This window comes from Tursiops truncatus, chromosome 5, assembly GCF_011762595.2.
Source record: "Tursiops truncatus isolate mTurTru1 chromosome 5, mTurTru1.mat.Y, whole genome shotgun sequence".
Taxonomy (NCBI): Eukaryota; Metazoa; Chordata; class Mammalia; order Artiodactyla; family Delphinidae; genus Tursiops; species Tursiops truncatus.
In genome coordinates, this window is record NC_047038.1 from 3,420,475 (window position 1) to 3,435,711 (window position 15,237).

General features: G+C 56.7%; 1 protein-coding gene across 9 annotated transcripts in view; it reads left to right on the top strand.

Moving 5' to 3' along the window:
• ABLIM2 (actin binding LIM protein family member 2) overlaps window positions 1-15,237 on the top strand; it is a 138,065-nt gene that overhangs the window by 109,665 nt on the left and 13,163 nt on the right. For 8 of the 9 annotated variants that reach the window (XR_012331844.1, XR_012331840.1, XR_012331845.1 and 5 more), the window contains 4 exons: window positions 5,712-5,773; window positions 11,444-11,498; window positions 12,858-12,969; window positions 13,061-13,141. Coding sequence is in view for 1 of the 9 variants with exons in the window: in XM_033856635.2 (XP_033712526.1) it covers window positions 5,712-5,773; window positions 11,444-11,498; window positions 12,858-12,865; window positions 13,061-13,141 (206 nt within the window). In the remaining 8 variants the exon portion in view is untranslated. The remainder of the gene's footprint in view (window positions 1-5,711; window positions 5,774-11,443; window positions 11,499-12,857; window positions 12,970-13,060; window positions 13,142-15,237) is intronic. The other variant, XM_033856635.2, reaches the window with a different exon arrangement.

Here is a 15,237-nt window from a genome sequence, read left to right on the forward strand (position 1 = left end):
GGGGGCGGGGGAAGGCTGAGAGGGAGAGGCCCGAGGGAGCTGGAGGGCTTGCGTCCGGCACCCGGCATCCAGCAGCTGGCTGGGACTCCCCTGGGGCAGAGCCTGCTGGGGAGGGCATGGCCCGCCCGGCCTCCAGCTGGAGGGACAGAGTACCCCCTGCTCACGTTCGGCCCCAGCAAGAGCAGTGAGGGTTCCAGACGTCAGGGAGGGGACCTCGGCCCAGGAGAAGCCACCTCCAGGTGCGAGAGGGGGGCACCAGGACAGAGCCCTCTGCCGTTCCCTGGGGGCTGGCTGGGACTCTTCGCTTTTAGCAAAGGTCCCTGTGCCCCCCGTGATGGGCAAGCTTGCCCCCAGCTGGGGAACTGGACAGGGTGTGGCCTCAGATTTGTGGGCAGGGGTGCAGGCAGTGCCTGAGACCCTCAGGCGTCCGGGGGAAGGAGCCCACGTCCCAGGTCACAGCTCTCAGGGCCTCCTCTGTCCCCCTACACACAACTCTGCCCAGGTCTTGAGGTGTTCCCACCCACCTGGGAGCTCTGTCTCCCCTCCCCCGACCCCCACCGGGAGCACCTTATCTATGACCCTGTGTGTCCTTTTCTCCCCTGAGGATTGTTAGCTCCTGGGGAGCAGGGTCCAGATTGGGCCCCCCGTGCCTCCCCCTGTGCCCACAGCAGCCCCCCAGTGAGTGCCCACGGGGCGGTGGGTGCCCAGGTCTTCCCTCCTTCGTGGGCCCCAGCACGGTGGGGGCTGGGGGGGAGCGACAGAGTGCATGAGATCACGTGAGGGGTCAGCAGAGATGGCTAGATGCGGGTGCGATCCCGCTGGGTTGAATCCTCACCTCTCACTTGCTATGTGACCTTGGGTACGAGAGCAAACTTCTCTGAGTTTGGAATCGCCTCGTCTATAAAAGTGGGGATGTTCCAGTCCTCCTGGCAGGCGGCACCCGGGCTTTGGGGCTCAAACGTGGGCATCCTGTGGGCTGAGCCCCGGGGTGTCACACAGAGCTGGTCAGATCCACAAGCCAGCCATGGTGAGTGGACCCCTCTCGCTTACTTCTGAAGCCTGAAGCTCAGACGGCCCAAGGGGCCTCCTGTTCCTCTTCCTAGGGGCTGAAGGGGGTCCCAGCCCCTCCTTCCTCAGACGGGGATGCCGAGACTCAGAGAGGGGACCCGAACCTGCACAGGGCCACGCAGCTGCAAGCTTACACGTTCGCACATCAGTGAACTGAAAACCGTTCACCATGCCGGTGAAACTGACGAAGATCTGCCCAGGGAAGTGGCTTCCTGACCGTCGTCCACAAAGCACCCTGGATGCTCTGATGAGCCGTGTGCCTGCAGCTGCCCCTGGAACAGTCATCCACCTGCAAGGGGCCTCTCCTTGCCCATCCGTCCAGTGTCTCCTCTAACCTCTGACAAGCCAGCCCAGAAGACGGACAGACCCAAGGACACCCAAGATCAATCCCAGCAGAACGCTGAGGGCAAGGTTGCCACGGGTGGGCTTCTGGGAGGAGGTGACAGGGAGCCTAGTTAGGCTGAGCTTGGACATGGGGCGTGGGCAGGTGTCCAGTGGTTACAGGGCCTGATACAACTCGGGGTCACGAGTACCCAGCTGTCACCTGTCCAGGTCCGGCACACCTGCCTTCTCCCTGTGTGCCTTCTCTCTCTCTCCAATATACACACAGCACACACTCTTAAGGCCAGCCAATGCCACAGGCCAGGCAGGTCCCTAGAAGACTCCCACGCCTGCAAACCCTCACCAGGGCAGAGCTGCTGAGCAGATAAGGTTACTGGTTCCCGAAGCTAGGGTCCTGGGAGATTGTCTCATCCTCTTCATGAGTAACAATTTGATATTATACAGGTCACTTAATTTCACTAGGCCTCAGCTTCCTGAAACGTAAAATGGGCTCATGTGTAATGCCTTGGCTTGTGACGGTCAAGAAAATCTATGAGTACGTGAGGGGACCTTTTAAATGGGTGGTTCTCAATCACGGCTGCCCGTGGGATCCTGGGACCTTGGAAATCTACTGATGGCTGGTCCCATCCCAAGAGAAACCAGTTCTAATGGGTCTTGATAGCATCCCAGGGATGTGATCTCTCCCTGCTCTTTCCCACTCAGTACAACTGAAAGGCCCAAGAACAATAGGGCAGTACACAATCACAGAACCCTGGAGGGTAGAGAGAGGAAGGTGGACTGGCCAGAGAACTGAGGACTTGAGGAAATATGCGGGACCAGTGTCTCTCACCTCCCATGCAGTGGACAAGGTGACCAAGTAGATGACTGCCCTCCCTGGTACCCAGCAGAAGGCCCACTGGCACCCAGCAGCCTAGAGAATAAGCCCAGGGAAACACTCTCCACCCATGGCTGGTGTCTCCCACCCCCACCTCGGGGTACGGGGCAACCGGGGAAGCACCTGTCACCCCAGCCTGCTACCAGAAACACCAGGTGGACGCAGCAGACCAGAAGAGCACTTTAACTAAACTGACTTTGGACTCACAGCCCATAATAAGCCATGCCCCACATGTTAAACCTAAGCACAGGGACAGCCTGCTGACATGGAAAACTTAGCTAGAATCCAGGTCTCCCAACCTAACATCCGAATGTCCAGGATGCAGTGGAAAATCACTCCTCACACCAAGAACCGTGAAGATAACTATTTGAATGTGAAAAGGCAATCAACACATCCTAACATGGAAAAGAATCAGATATTGGAATTATCCTGAGAAGGATTTTTAAGGCAGTCATCGCAAAACTGCTTCAACAAACAATTGCAAATACTCTTGAAACAAATGAAAAAGAAAAAAAGAAAATCTCACAGAAGAAATACAAGTTATAAAAAAAGAATCCAATGGAAATTATGGGAAAGAAAAATAAAATAACCAAGATTCAAAAATTCACTGGATGGGTTCAATAACAGAACAGCGGGATTTGTCAGAGGAGAGAATCAGTGAACTTGAAGATAGAACTACAGAAATTATCCAACTTAAACAGCAGAGAGAAAATAGCAGAAAAGAATGGACAGAGCCTCAGAGACCTGTCAGACAACACTTGTATCACTGGAGTCCCAGAAAGAAGAGAATGGGTCTGAAAAAATATTCAAAGAAATAATGCCTGAAAACTTAACAAATTTGGCAAAAGCCATAAACTTCACACGCTCGAGAAACTGAGTGAACCCCAAGTAGAATAAGCTCAAAGAAATCCACACCAAAACACACCATAATTAAACTTACAAAAACTAAAGACAGAAAAAAATAATACTGAAAACAGCCTGAGAGAAAAGACATATTATACTCCCTACCAGGGACACCAACGCAAATGACAGCCAACTTCTCCCCAGAAACCGTGGCGGCCAGAGGAAGATGGCACATATATAATGTGCAGAAAGACGTTTGCTGTGGACGTGAATTCTATCTCGGATGGAAATATCCTTCAGGAATGAATGGAAAATGGAGACATTCTCAGACAAAGGAAAACTCAGACAAGTTTTCACTCGCAGACGTACTTGGCACAAGGCAGTTCTCCAAACAGAAAGGAAGTGATAAGAGAGCTCGGAAATTCAGAAAGGAAGAACATCAAAACAGGTTAAAATTAGGGATCAGTATAACAGACTGTCCTTCTTGTGATGAGTTTCTTAAATCATTGATGATCGAAGCAAAAATTGTTACACCATCCGATATGGAAACTCAAGGCAGGTAGAAGAAAGAGCGAAGACAGTCATAGTTGATGAGTGAGGAAGATGGAGTGGCCTGAGTGGAAGTAAGGTCTCTACACCTACTGTGAGACCAGAGGCCGGCAGCCTGAGCACAGGGGATTTTAGAAGCTGGCTAGGTAATTGCAGTGCATCTGGGTAGAGAACCGCTGGTTTAGAGCAGGTAAGGCTGGAGGTGAGGGCATAGTTGTTCTCGGGGCCCTAAGGGTTTCCAAGCCTTAGTGTGTATCAAAATGCCCTGGAGGGCTTGGAAGTCACAGACCGCTGGACCTCAGCCCCAGAATTCTGAGTCTGTAGGTCTGGGGTGGGTCCTGAGAATTTGCCTTTGTCGCAAGCTCCCAGGCGTGGTTGGTGAGCTTATTATTGGAGACGCCACTTTGAGAAGACGACGCTGGCATCCCCGACTGACCAGGAGCTCCTGGGTCTCAGCTGAGGGTCCCTTAGATCCTCAGCCCGACAGCCTCACATGCCCAAGTGTGCCTGGCTCTGGGTATAAATTGGGAAGCAGGTGTGTCCTGGAGGGACCTCAGGACTGTAAGTCAGGAGGCCCTTGTCTTGTGTCCCAGGGCTGGATGACCTTGGGCAGGTCCCTCTGTGTCCCCGGGCCTCAGTTCCCCTTCTGTGAAATGGGAGGAGCTGGCTAGGTCACTTACCTGGCGGAGCCCAGGGCAGCCAGGAGGGGCAAGGGATGCCCGAGCGTCTGGCCCCGCTTCTCTCCCTCCAGCTCCGCTCTCCTGTTTCATGTATCGGAGTTTTCACATCGATTTCCTGTGACGAGAGGGCTCCTTGGCTAAAACCAGCTTGAGAACCCTGCCCTTGATGTCGTGAAAGGCCCTTCCTAACCCACATCTGGAACCTTCCCACAGACTACCCTGGGACAAACAAGTCCCCGAGGCAGGTCCCCAGCTGAGGCCTTTCCTACGGTGTGACCTGTACAGAATGTCTTCTCTGACCCTCCACCCCACAAGACAGGCACTTGGATCGACCAGCATCCTGTGTTCAGAAGTGGGCCTTCCTGGAGTGGGCGGGTGGGTGGACGGACAGGCAGTTCTGGGCACGGCGCCCGTCTCACCTTTGGAGGCTCAGTCCTCCGGTTTACAGCCTCGTGAACACAGAGGGATGGGACCGCCGTCCCCTCTGAGCCCTCGGGCAGCCCGGTGGCTCCCAGGAGCCAGTGCTATTGCCTGAGCTGTGGGGGACAGGGACCCCCAGATGCAGCAGACATGGGCCCTGCTTTTTACAGGCCCACAGGCTATGGAAAGACAGTTCAGGCAGCCGGGAAAGGCCTCCTAAGGGTGCTTCTAAGGATGGTGGAGGTCCCCTGCCCCTCCAGGGGGCCCAGGCTGTGCCCCTTGGCCTCCCTTCTGGGGCACATCCCACACGGACTTCTGAGCCAGGAGTTTCCGCTCTGCTCTCTCCAGACGTGGCATTGAAGCGGTTCACTGGGGAGGTCTCAAAGCCCTAGGCCCCCCCAGAGCAGCCAGGGATGTGGTCAATGGAGGGAGACCAGGTGTGGGATTCCCACAGGGAATCCAGGGCCCAGTGTCTCAGACTGGCCCTTTGAGAAGCTAGAAATTAGGATTTTAATGTGAAATCCGCCAACTGCAAACAGCTCAAGGGTTTTGAAAAAATAGTCTGCAGGCCACCTCTGGTGGTGCTGGGCCTCCGCTGGCCGCCTCTGGCACAGGTTAGCACAGCCCTACCCTGCATGGGGACCCCTTCCTCCCTCTGCCCCCCGCTCTCCTGGTCAGCCAGGTGAGGAGCTTGGCCCAGTGATAGAGGCTTCCAGAGGATGCAGGTGCCTGCCAGGCCGGGACGGGCTCCGTGACGTTCCTGGTGTCATGGGCAGGCTCCGGGACGTCCCCCACTTCCTGGCTTCATCCTCAGTCAGTGCCCTGGGGATAGAGGTCTCGAATGAGGCAGTGGGATTTTCAGGGCCATCCCATGTCACCTGCGCAGCCCCGCCGACCTGGCTGCATGCGTGACAGCTGTGCTGTGTCTGTTTCAGGGTTCCCCTATTCCAAGTCTGACCCTGTCCCAGGACATGGCAAGAATGGCTTGGACCACCGGGTAGGTACTCGGCCCCGCACGCCCTCCCCAGCACATGCGTACTAACGGCCACCGTGAGCTAGGGCGGCTCCCACAGCTTGGTGACCACACGGCCAGGAGGACGGGCCCTGGGGACCCTGCTCACCCACCCACGTCTGCCTGCTGCTCTACCCAGGGCCAGACCACCACCCGGCAACACCCCTCCTCCCCTCTGCTCCCAGCCCCCAGCCCCCAGGGAGACCTCAGTGTCGGGGGGCAGGGGCAGCGGGGCCACCCAGAGGAATCAGACCCTCTTTAAGGCCCTCCTGACCGTCCTTCTCCTGTGACCTGGAGCCTAATGAGGATCTTAAAGGATGGAGGGGTTTCGTGAGCCATGCGGGCCCAGAATCCACTTCCTTCCCTGGAGCGCCCTTCCTCCGCGGCCCCCAGTGTTCGTACCATCACCATGGTTACCACTGATGATGCCCTTAGCACTGCGACCGTTACTGGGGCCACACCGAGGGGCCGGCTTTCTCTGTCCACTCCCAGCCGAAGGCTGCTTTGACTGCCCCCTTCCCAGCTGTCTGAATCCGGGGACATGACAACGTGAGCCCACACAGCGTGGTGCCTGACTTGTCCCCCGCAGCTGGGCCCTCGTGTTTGTCCCTCTCCCCACAGCTTTGCTAGGTCTCCAGTGAGGACCCCTCAGGCGGAGCGGGCGTGATGACACCAGACGCCCCGCCAACCCCCCGACACACACACACACACACAGACACACACACACAGAGACACACACACAGACACAGACACACACAGACACACACACAGACACACACACACAGACACACACACACAGACACACACACAGACACACAGACACACACACAGACACACATACAGACACACAGACACACACACACAGACACACACACAGACACACACACACAGACACAGACACACACACAGACACACACACAGACACACACACACAGAGACACAGACACACACACAGACACACACAGACACACACACAGACACACACAGACACACACACAGACACACACACACAGACACACAGACACAAACACACACACAGACACACACGCACACACACACACACAGCCCCAGGAGACTTGCTACCATTGAGGCAGCCTTTTCCCGGTCGGAGGAAGTTTGTCCACAAACCGAGGCCATTCACCCCCCAAGAGAAGCCACTCAGACCTCAGTCCCCGTGTGTTGCCCTGGGGCAGTCCCAGCAACAAGTGTGTAACGCAGGGGACAGCGACCCCTCAGGCAGACCTCAAATCCAGGGTCCAGGCCATGGGGCACATCCAAGAACAGGGACGCCACCACGGAAGCTGCGGGTGTCCTCGGGCCTCTCTGTCATTCTCGAGGTCTGTGGGCCCTGCTGCTGTGTGTGTCCAGGGCCCAGGTGCTTCTGCATGGTTTGCTCGAGGGAACCCCGCCCATCCCACTAACCAGTCCCCCCCACCCCGTTTATTCAGAATGGGCCGAGCTGGAATGGCACGTAGCATGCTTCTCTGAATTCCCTTCTAAGGACGGATGCAGGGGACATGAGAAAGCAGGAGTCCACAGCGCCGGGGAACGTAGATCCTTGGGCTCAGCGTGAGGGTCCCGAGGGCAGCAGCACCAGTCAGAACGTTCTCTGTTCACCCGGCACGGCTGTGCTCTGACTCCGGGGCCCTGAGTGCCGAGGTCACGGACTGGGCCATGTCCATGCCGAGGCGTTCCACCCCCCAGGCCAAGTCCTGGGGTTTCTCTCAAAATGTGGGAGACAAGAGCCTGAACGTCAGCCCTTCCAGGCTTGCGTCATCGGGGGCGGGGTTATGCATCCTCTAGGGAGAGTCCCTTCTTGGTTGCCAGGCTGGAAGGACGTGGGTCGATGGCTCCCAGCACCTGTGAGGAAGGCGTGGCCTCCGGAGGCTCCACCCCCAAGGAGTCTGGGAACAGACGATCCAGACACTCTGGCGGGGACACCATCTTCAGGCCTCTCCTAGAGCAGAGAGCAGATTCTAAGCTTTACAGAGTCAGAGCTGAACCCTCTGGGAATGTTTCCCCTGCTGGCCTCAGGGTGGGGAGCAGAGTGTTAGAAAGCCTGCGAGTGAGGCCTTCTGCACATCCTGGGGAGTCGATAAAGATGGAGTTCATCACCACATGAGGACTTCTAGCGTTTCACATTACAATAGCCAGGAGATTGATCAAAGTTATTGCTGACTTTTTCGGGGGATTCTTTTTTCCCAACTCATGTTCTCTCCTATTTTTTTTTCTTCACTCTTTCTAAGACTCTAATGTAATCGTACGCCTGCTTCTCCGCTGAGAAGCCAGGTGCTTTGAGGACCAGTCTTTTACGGCTCAACCATGTCAGATGAAGTTGTTTCTGAAAGGATTCCAGGTGACCTAAAGTAAAAGCCCAGATGCAGAGTGACCAAAAACCCAGTAACACCAAATCCCAAAGGAGAGGAAGAGAAAGCAGTAGGAGAAGATTACATCAGAGACACACAGAACACTGGGAAAACCCACCGACGCTTAGCTGTGAGCTTCCTGAGCGTGACCGGCTGTGTAGTTCTCTTATTGTCAAATGGAAGGAAGGAAGTCAGTAAGTCAGGGGAGGCAGAGATGTGCCTGGTTCTTGTTCTGGAAGGGATTTGTCACAAGGGGCCAGCACCATATGTCCCAAAGCTTGTTAAAACGTCCTGATAACTAGCCCGCCACAGAGCCTGACACATGGTAGATATTCACACCTCTCTGTAGAATAAATAGGGAAACAGCCACCTACTAAAGGCTTTCCTGTGGATGAGACAGCATTGGTTCCAACATGTGCCACCCGGTCTGCTATTAAGAGACTGACCGCTGGTCACCGACAGGTCCACACGGTAGCCCCTTGGAAGGAGTCCCATTTTGAAAAACGCTGTTGCTAACTAAGAACAGACTGAATTTTCCTACTAAATGACAAAAACTGTCAGGTTAGATTTTTTTTTAAATAAAAGAAGAAAAACATGTATCATCATGAGATGAACACAAATTATTTTTTAATGGATTAGAGGTCAAAGGATGGGAAAGAGATACCAAAGTCACAAGTAGAAGGAAAGCATGAGTGGCAGTATTAATGTCAGATAAGGTAGAAGTTAAGGTTAAGATGAATTAGTAGAATTTGTGGTGAAAAGAAAGAACACTAGCTCGTGATGACACAAGTTATAAAGCAGTTAACGGCATTCATAAATGTAAACTTGCCAAGCAACGTGGCAATGCCAGAGACCTTGATAAAACGCAAGTATGGTAGGTCATGTGAACATGACTCTTGAAATCAGACATGGATCTAGTGAAGGAGAAAAAAAGTATGGAGATCAATTTAATAGTGCAAACCGCGAACTTAATCTAATAGGCATATGAAAAAAATTCGTATATTTTGAATCGGGTTTTCACATATCCATAAAACATTAATGAAAAGGTTCCTGTATGTCACTACAAAGAAAACCTTAACAAATTTTAAAAGTCGGATATGCTGGAAAGAGTACATGCATTGTCATCAGGCAGCCCCGAGTTCAAATCCCAGCTCTGTCACTTCCTGGGTGTGTGTTTGGGCAAAAGTTACTTAAATTCTGTGAGTCTCTATTTCCTAGTCTTTAAGAAAATTATCCTTACCTCTTAAGGTTATTGCCGGGACACATAACATTATAGTTGTGAAATCTTCTAAGTTCTATAGCGTAGTTCCCAAACGAATAGTTATTATGAAAGCTAGTCTCTACTCCTTCTTACTTCCACCTCAGTGGCTAGTGAGTAAAATGGCACGCTCCAGTGTGAGCTTTAGCAAGAAAAGAACAATGGTGAGATGGCCACGATTTCCTTTTCACCGTTATCAATCCCAGTATAATTTTTGAAAAGTAAAATGCACGGGTTAAATTTTTTACAGTTCCATGTATTAGCTGTGTGACCTTGGGCAAGTTGCTTCACGTCTCTGAGCCTCGGCTATTAAATGGTGATAATAATCACCACTTGGCATTTAGAAGGCCAGGAGTAGAGAGCTCTTTCCCTGCTCTGGACTGATACCGTGACACCCCGCCCCCCGCCTCCACCCGGGGGACGCCCCACCCTCCCTCCTGAGAGCCCCTGTCTAGTCTCAGAGCCTGGCGGACCAGAGGAAGCCGGTTCTGCTGCCCGGAAGTGGGTTTCCAACTGCCCAAGGTGGTGGCGGTGGCCGTGGAGATTACAGCCTGTGATGCAGGGCAGCGGGCACTAGGGGGCGGCATTTCTCTTTCGTATCGCAGCCGGGCCAGGTGGGAGGCAGGTTTGCCTTGCTTTATGCAGGAGCGTCCCTAACCGGGGGGGGGGGGGGGGGGGAGGGGGTCCTTGTCAGTGGCCTGAGAAAATGTCTGCAAATATTGCTCTTGAAAACTCCCAAGGGGAATCATTCAGTCAAGTGGAGGAGGTGCAGGGTCACGGAGAGTCCCCGGCAGGTGAGGGGCTGCCGGGCTCTGGTCCCAGTGCTGGGACTAAGGTGAGGCATTCAGGGCACTTACCAAAGGACTCAGTTATCAAGGTAAACAAGGTAATACAATGTTTTGAAAACTCCAAATTAATGAAAAAAATCCATGACGGACAAAGTATCAGCAATGTAAAGACCAGCTCCAACCCTCCACTTAGGTGCTTACCCGCCTCTCCGCCCTCGTCCCGGCGTCTCTGGGCCTCAGTTTCCCCTGTTCAGGATGAAGGACCTTGGACTCGGTGCTTTCGGAGGCCTCGTCCTGCCCCCGCGCTCGCTAGGACTCTGACCAGCTCCTGGCTTATCACCTCCTGCAGTAAATTAGTGCTGAAAGCTCTCTCCCTGTAATACAACCCAAGGGTGAGGAATATAATCGCTTCTTTAACTGCAGAGCTCTCTCCGTGGAAATTTAACCCCTGTACCCAGTTCCAGAAGCGCTGGCCAAGACCCCTGACCCCGTGTCAGACTCTGTACCGGGTGCCAGGGATACGGGCGCAAATAAAACATTGTTCTCCACCGTGGGCAGCGGATGCAGGGCCAAGACAGTCGGACAGGAGAGGGACTGACTGACCCTGCGGGGCCTCAGCACCTGCATTGTGGGGCAGGAACCCTCTGTCGAGGTTTGCAGGATGACTTTTTCAGGTGGGCAGAGGGAAAGAGAATTCCAGACAGCAGAGTTGGCTGCTGGTGCCGTGGACAGGTGAAGGAGGCACCTGAGACAGGTGGCCGGGTCCATGCCCCCTCCGAATACCATCCCTGGACCTCATCAGCCATCACAGCCACAGTGATTGTACGGGGTGCTCACGACGCTAGGGGTCTGTGCTGGGGACTTTACAGACACCGGCCACCTGAGTCCCTGGGGACAGTGTGTCTGGAGGGAGCAGAGCCGTAGCCCTAGTGAGCCGCCCTCCGGGTCCAGGCCAGCTGCGGGCCGAGGGGCCGGGCGCCCTGGAGCTGTCATCACAACGGGAAGGAGCTGGCTGGACAGGCAGGGGTAGCTCAGGCCTGAAGGTGGCGGGAGGTATGTGAGCAAACCCGCCGCGTGGGAAGCCGGCAACCCCGACGAGTGTGGGCGGCCGCACGGCCCTTCCAGAGCCCGGCCTCAGTGAGCACCGTGGGCTGACCCTCCTCCCCGGCCAGGCCGCCAGGAGCCCGGCGACAGCCTGCGCCCTGCAACCTGCCCCCTGCCGCCCTCTCTCTTTCTCTTCCAGAATGCCAATCTGGCCCCTTGTGGAGCAGACCTGGATGCCAGCTGGGGCACGCGAGGTACAGGAAGCGGGGACCCCGTGGGTCTCTGGCTGGGGCAGGGGTCGCTAACAGGTTTCCACGAGTTTCGTTCTGAAACCACCCCCGACCAGGGCCGCTGGCAGAAGGCTCTGAGCATCGTGGCGTCGGGGAGCCTGGGGCAGTCATGTCCCTGCCTCTTCCGGTCAAGGACTGGTTTACCTCCATCCTAAAGTTGCCGGCGATGTTCCCTCTCCTCTCCCCTCCCTCCGGTGCTCCCTGCCTCCTAACTCAGAGGCTTCTCCACTGCCTGACCCGGGTGCTCGCCTCTTGAGCACTGCCAACCCCACCCTGACTTACTTGTCACTCCGGGTCACCTGGGGAGAGATCTGTGTTTGAATGTCCGTCCCACGCCAGGGCTGAGGCCAGCCCACACCTACTGTTAAATTCTATAGCAGTAAAGGAGGCAGAGACGCAGTGAAAAGCCCGCGGGTCTGAAGTCGGGTCAGATGCTGCCCCAGCCCTGCTCTCCGTGTGGCTCCCAGGGCTTCACACCAGCAGGGTGGCCTGCAGGGAGGTTGGTGTCACTAGAGAGACCCGGTCACGTGGCAGGCGCCTGCCCAAGGGCTCTGCCAGCTCTGAGCCGCCGGGCCCCGCGATGCTCACTCATGATTGTCACCCGAGGGTGACCGGAGCGGGCTCTCTTGGGCTGCTTCGCGCTGGATGTGGGAGTGGAGGGAGCTCTAAGTGGCCTCCAGGGCCCTGGGCTCAGAGCCGGGGCGGCCGGGACCCTGCATGGCACATGGGGAAATTCAAGGACCGGCCCCCCGGTGCCCAGCCCCTCGCCAGGGTCTCCCTCCCGAGACAGGCTTGCTTGTGGCCGAGATCCAGAGATGCTGCCCTGTGGGTTCTGCGTGCTCACGGAGGCCTCCCATCCGTACGACTTTAATTTTTAACAAGCCGCTTTTAGTCTGGAAGGAAAACCTTTTTAAAAAGCTAGCACGCGGAGCTGTGTATTGAAAAGGAGGAGCTAAAGGGTCACGAAGGGAAAACAGTAAGAGGCAGGGGGGTTCGACCCCAGCAAGGCTGCCTGTCTCCACGGGGGTAAACCGAGGCAGGCCCGGACCACCAGGGAGACAGCAGCACGGCTGAGGGAGAACACAGTGCCGCGTCTGGCTCCCAGTCTGGCCTGCAGCCTCCCGACCATGCCTGCTGCTCTGGCTTCCCGCCGGAGATCCCAGAGCCCGTCCCCCTGCAGCTCGGAGGATGCCGCGGGCGGGGATGGAGACCGCGAGGCCCGGCCCACCACAGGGTGGGGGTCCCGGACGGGCTGTTTCCACCTTTGGGCCGAGCTCGTGCGTGTTCTAACCCGGCCCCTGTGGTCTCTGCTTTCTCTTACAGAATACAAGGTAAGAGGGGCCGCCCGCTCCCGCGCTGACCTCCTGCACCTGCCCAGGTTAAAAGTTCCTTTTGTGCTTTCCCTGTGAAGTGTGTGTGTCAGATGCAGACGCAAGTATGTACCTCTCCGCTGGCCTCGGGCTCGGTTCTTCTGTCCCCGCACGTGCTTACTTCCCGGGTGAACCCGGACTTTCTTCTCCCCGCAGATCTATCCTTATGACGCCCTCATCGTCACAAACCGAATCCGCGTGAAGCTGCCTAAAGACGTGGACCGGACGAGACTGGAGGTGAGAGGGGCCCCCAGGGGTGGAGGGTCACGTCTGCTGAGCGAGTCTCTGCAGCTGCCTTGACATCCACAAAGTCGACGTTCGTCGCCCCCAAGGTCCCCGTGGCGACCGCACAGTGCCCGGCGATGGGCTTGGAGTCAGGTCCCTCGTTGTTTCAAAGACCGGAGAACATGGTCATGTACCCAACAAAGGTGGCTGTGCAAAGGGGGGCACAGCTGCTTGCGGTTTGGGGCAGGAAAGCCTTCGTCACTGTGCTTAACTGGGTAACATTCGCCTCTTCCCTGAGCGCTGATGTTCAGAAAATCGGCCCAATTCATGGCTTCTCGTTTGACCACACTCACCCCGATCTTGAATAATACTGAGCTCTGGGAACAAGTGTATGTTTACAAGACCCGCAGGTGGAGGGCACAGACATCTGTTGCCCGGGCCCCACCGCGAGCCACAGGCCCAAGTGGCCAGAGCGCGTACTTCCTCCATCCTCACTGTCTTCCCACGAGGAGATCAATGGCCCCAGTGGACTTCACCTCCCGAGCCACGTCAGGAAGGTTTCACTGGGGTGAGGGGTCTGGAGGCTCCTGAAGGCCCAGGGCCACCTGCCCCACCTGTGCCCCGGGGCTGGGAACACCTGAAGCAGAGTGTGTGTCCGGCCAGCGCCAGCCGCTGCCCTGCTGCTCCTGTGGGCGGGGGCTCAGGTGGCTTCTGGGAGGGAGCCGTAGGGGCGTGGATGTGGCTGAGGGGCACCAGCAGTGCCCCGGCGGGGCTCAGGAGGGCTGCCAGGTGGGAGCCAATCATCTGTAAAGAAACGCCGTCTCAGGTGGTCCAGACAGATGCTCTGGAGCCCTGATCTCCGCCCTTTAGGGTGAGTGGAGACCAGGCAGATCTGTAAAGAAACGCCGTCTCAGGTGGAGCCCTGATCTCCGCCCTTTAGGGTGAGGGTATTGATATGCACTGGGTGGGTGGCTGTACCCACGAGAGGTCACATAAAGCCCCTCCCCCAGGGTATGGGGTAGTGGTGGCGAGGAGGGGACGGGGACGCTGGTGTGGCTGCAGCAGTCGGGGCGGGGGGGGGGGGGGGGGCGTGTCCATTTTGTCTTCTCTGTTGCAATAGTAGGAACTTGGCCCCAAGTGGTTTAAGCTGAAAGGGAGTTGCCAGCTCCTACGACTGACGACTGACGGGTCCCTTCGGGTGGGGCTTAATCACGTCTCCAGACCCAGATTCCCTCCCTCCATCTCCTGAATGTTTCCTCTGTGTGTGTTGGCCTGACTGATGGACAGATGTTCACCTCCCCTCCCCCGGGCTCAGCGTCTGCAGGGAAGAGACTCGGGGTGCGGGGGCTCCTAGAGGGGCTCTGAGACCTGGGACCTGGAGACAGGGAGGCTGATGCTGGGCTCACAGCAGCAGCAAGGGCTTAGCTGCAGGGAGGTGGGGAGCTGAGGCCGGGGAGGGGAGGCAGCAGAGCCAGCAAGCCCATGGATGCCGTGGTCAGGCAGTGCAGCCCACCCGCTGAGTCTTGGAGTCCCCAGGGTGTGGGCAGCATCTTGCCAGCAGAGGACCGCAGAGCCGAATGACCCCAGGGCCTCTTCTCAGGAGGCTGGCCACTTAGCAGGACATTTGGACCTCACCCCGTAGAAGAGGAAGGACGACTGGAATGTTCTGACCTGTTAGGAGGTGTGCGGGTCATTCCCGGGGCTGGGGGCGGGGCAGCGGGACCGGCTAGGAAGCTGGGGTGTGAGTGGGGGGCAGGGAGAGCACGTGGAGGTGCTCCGAGAGCAGGAATGCACAGAGCAGGCCCCGAGTCAAGCTTAAGGGGTGCCTTCCCTGTGATCTGGAAGACGAGGTCCTAGGCAGCCTCTTCCGGGGCCTCCCCCGCGGCAATCCTCGCTGCCTCTGCAGGGGACACACTCTGGCTCCTGCTGAAGGTGAGCCTTTGTTGAGGGTGTGGTCTTGTCCCACTGCCGTAAAGCAGGAGGGTGTCGCTGCTGGGTGACTCAGTCAGGAGCCGCCTGAAGGGGTCCCACTGTCCTGCTTGTTTGTTCCTTAAGCGTGGGTGCCCTGAGGGCTCCTGGCTCCCACCGTGGGGCGGGGTGGGGGGGTC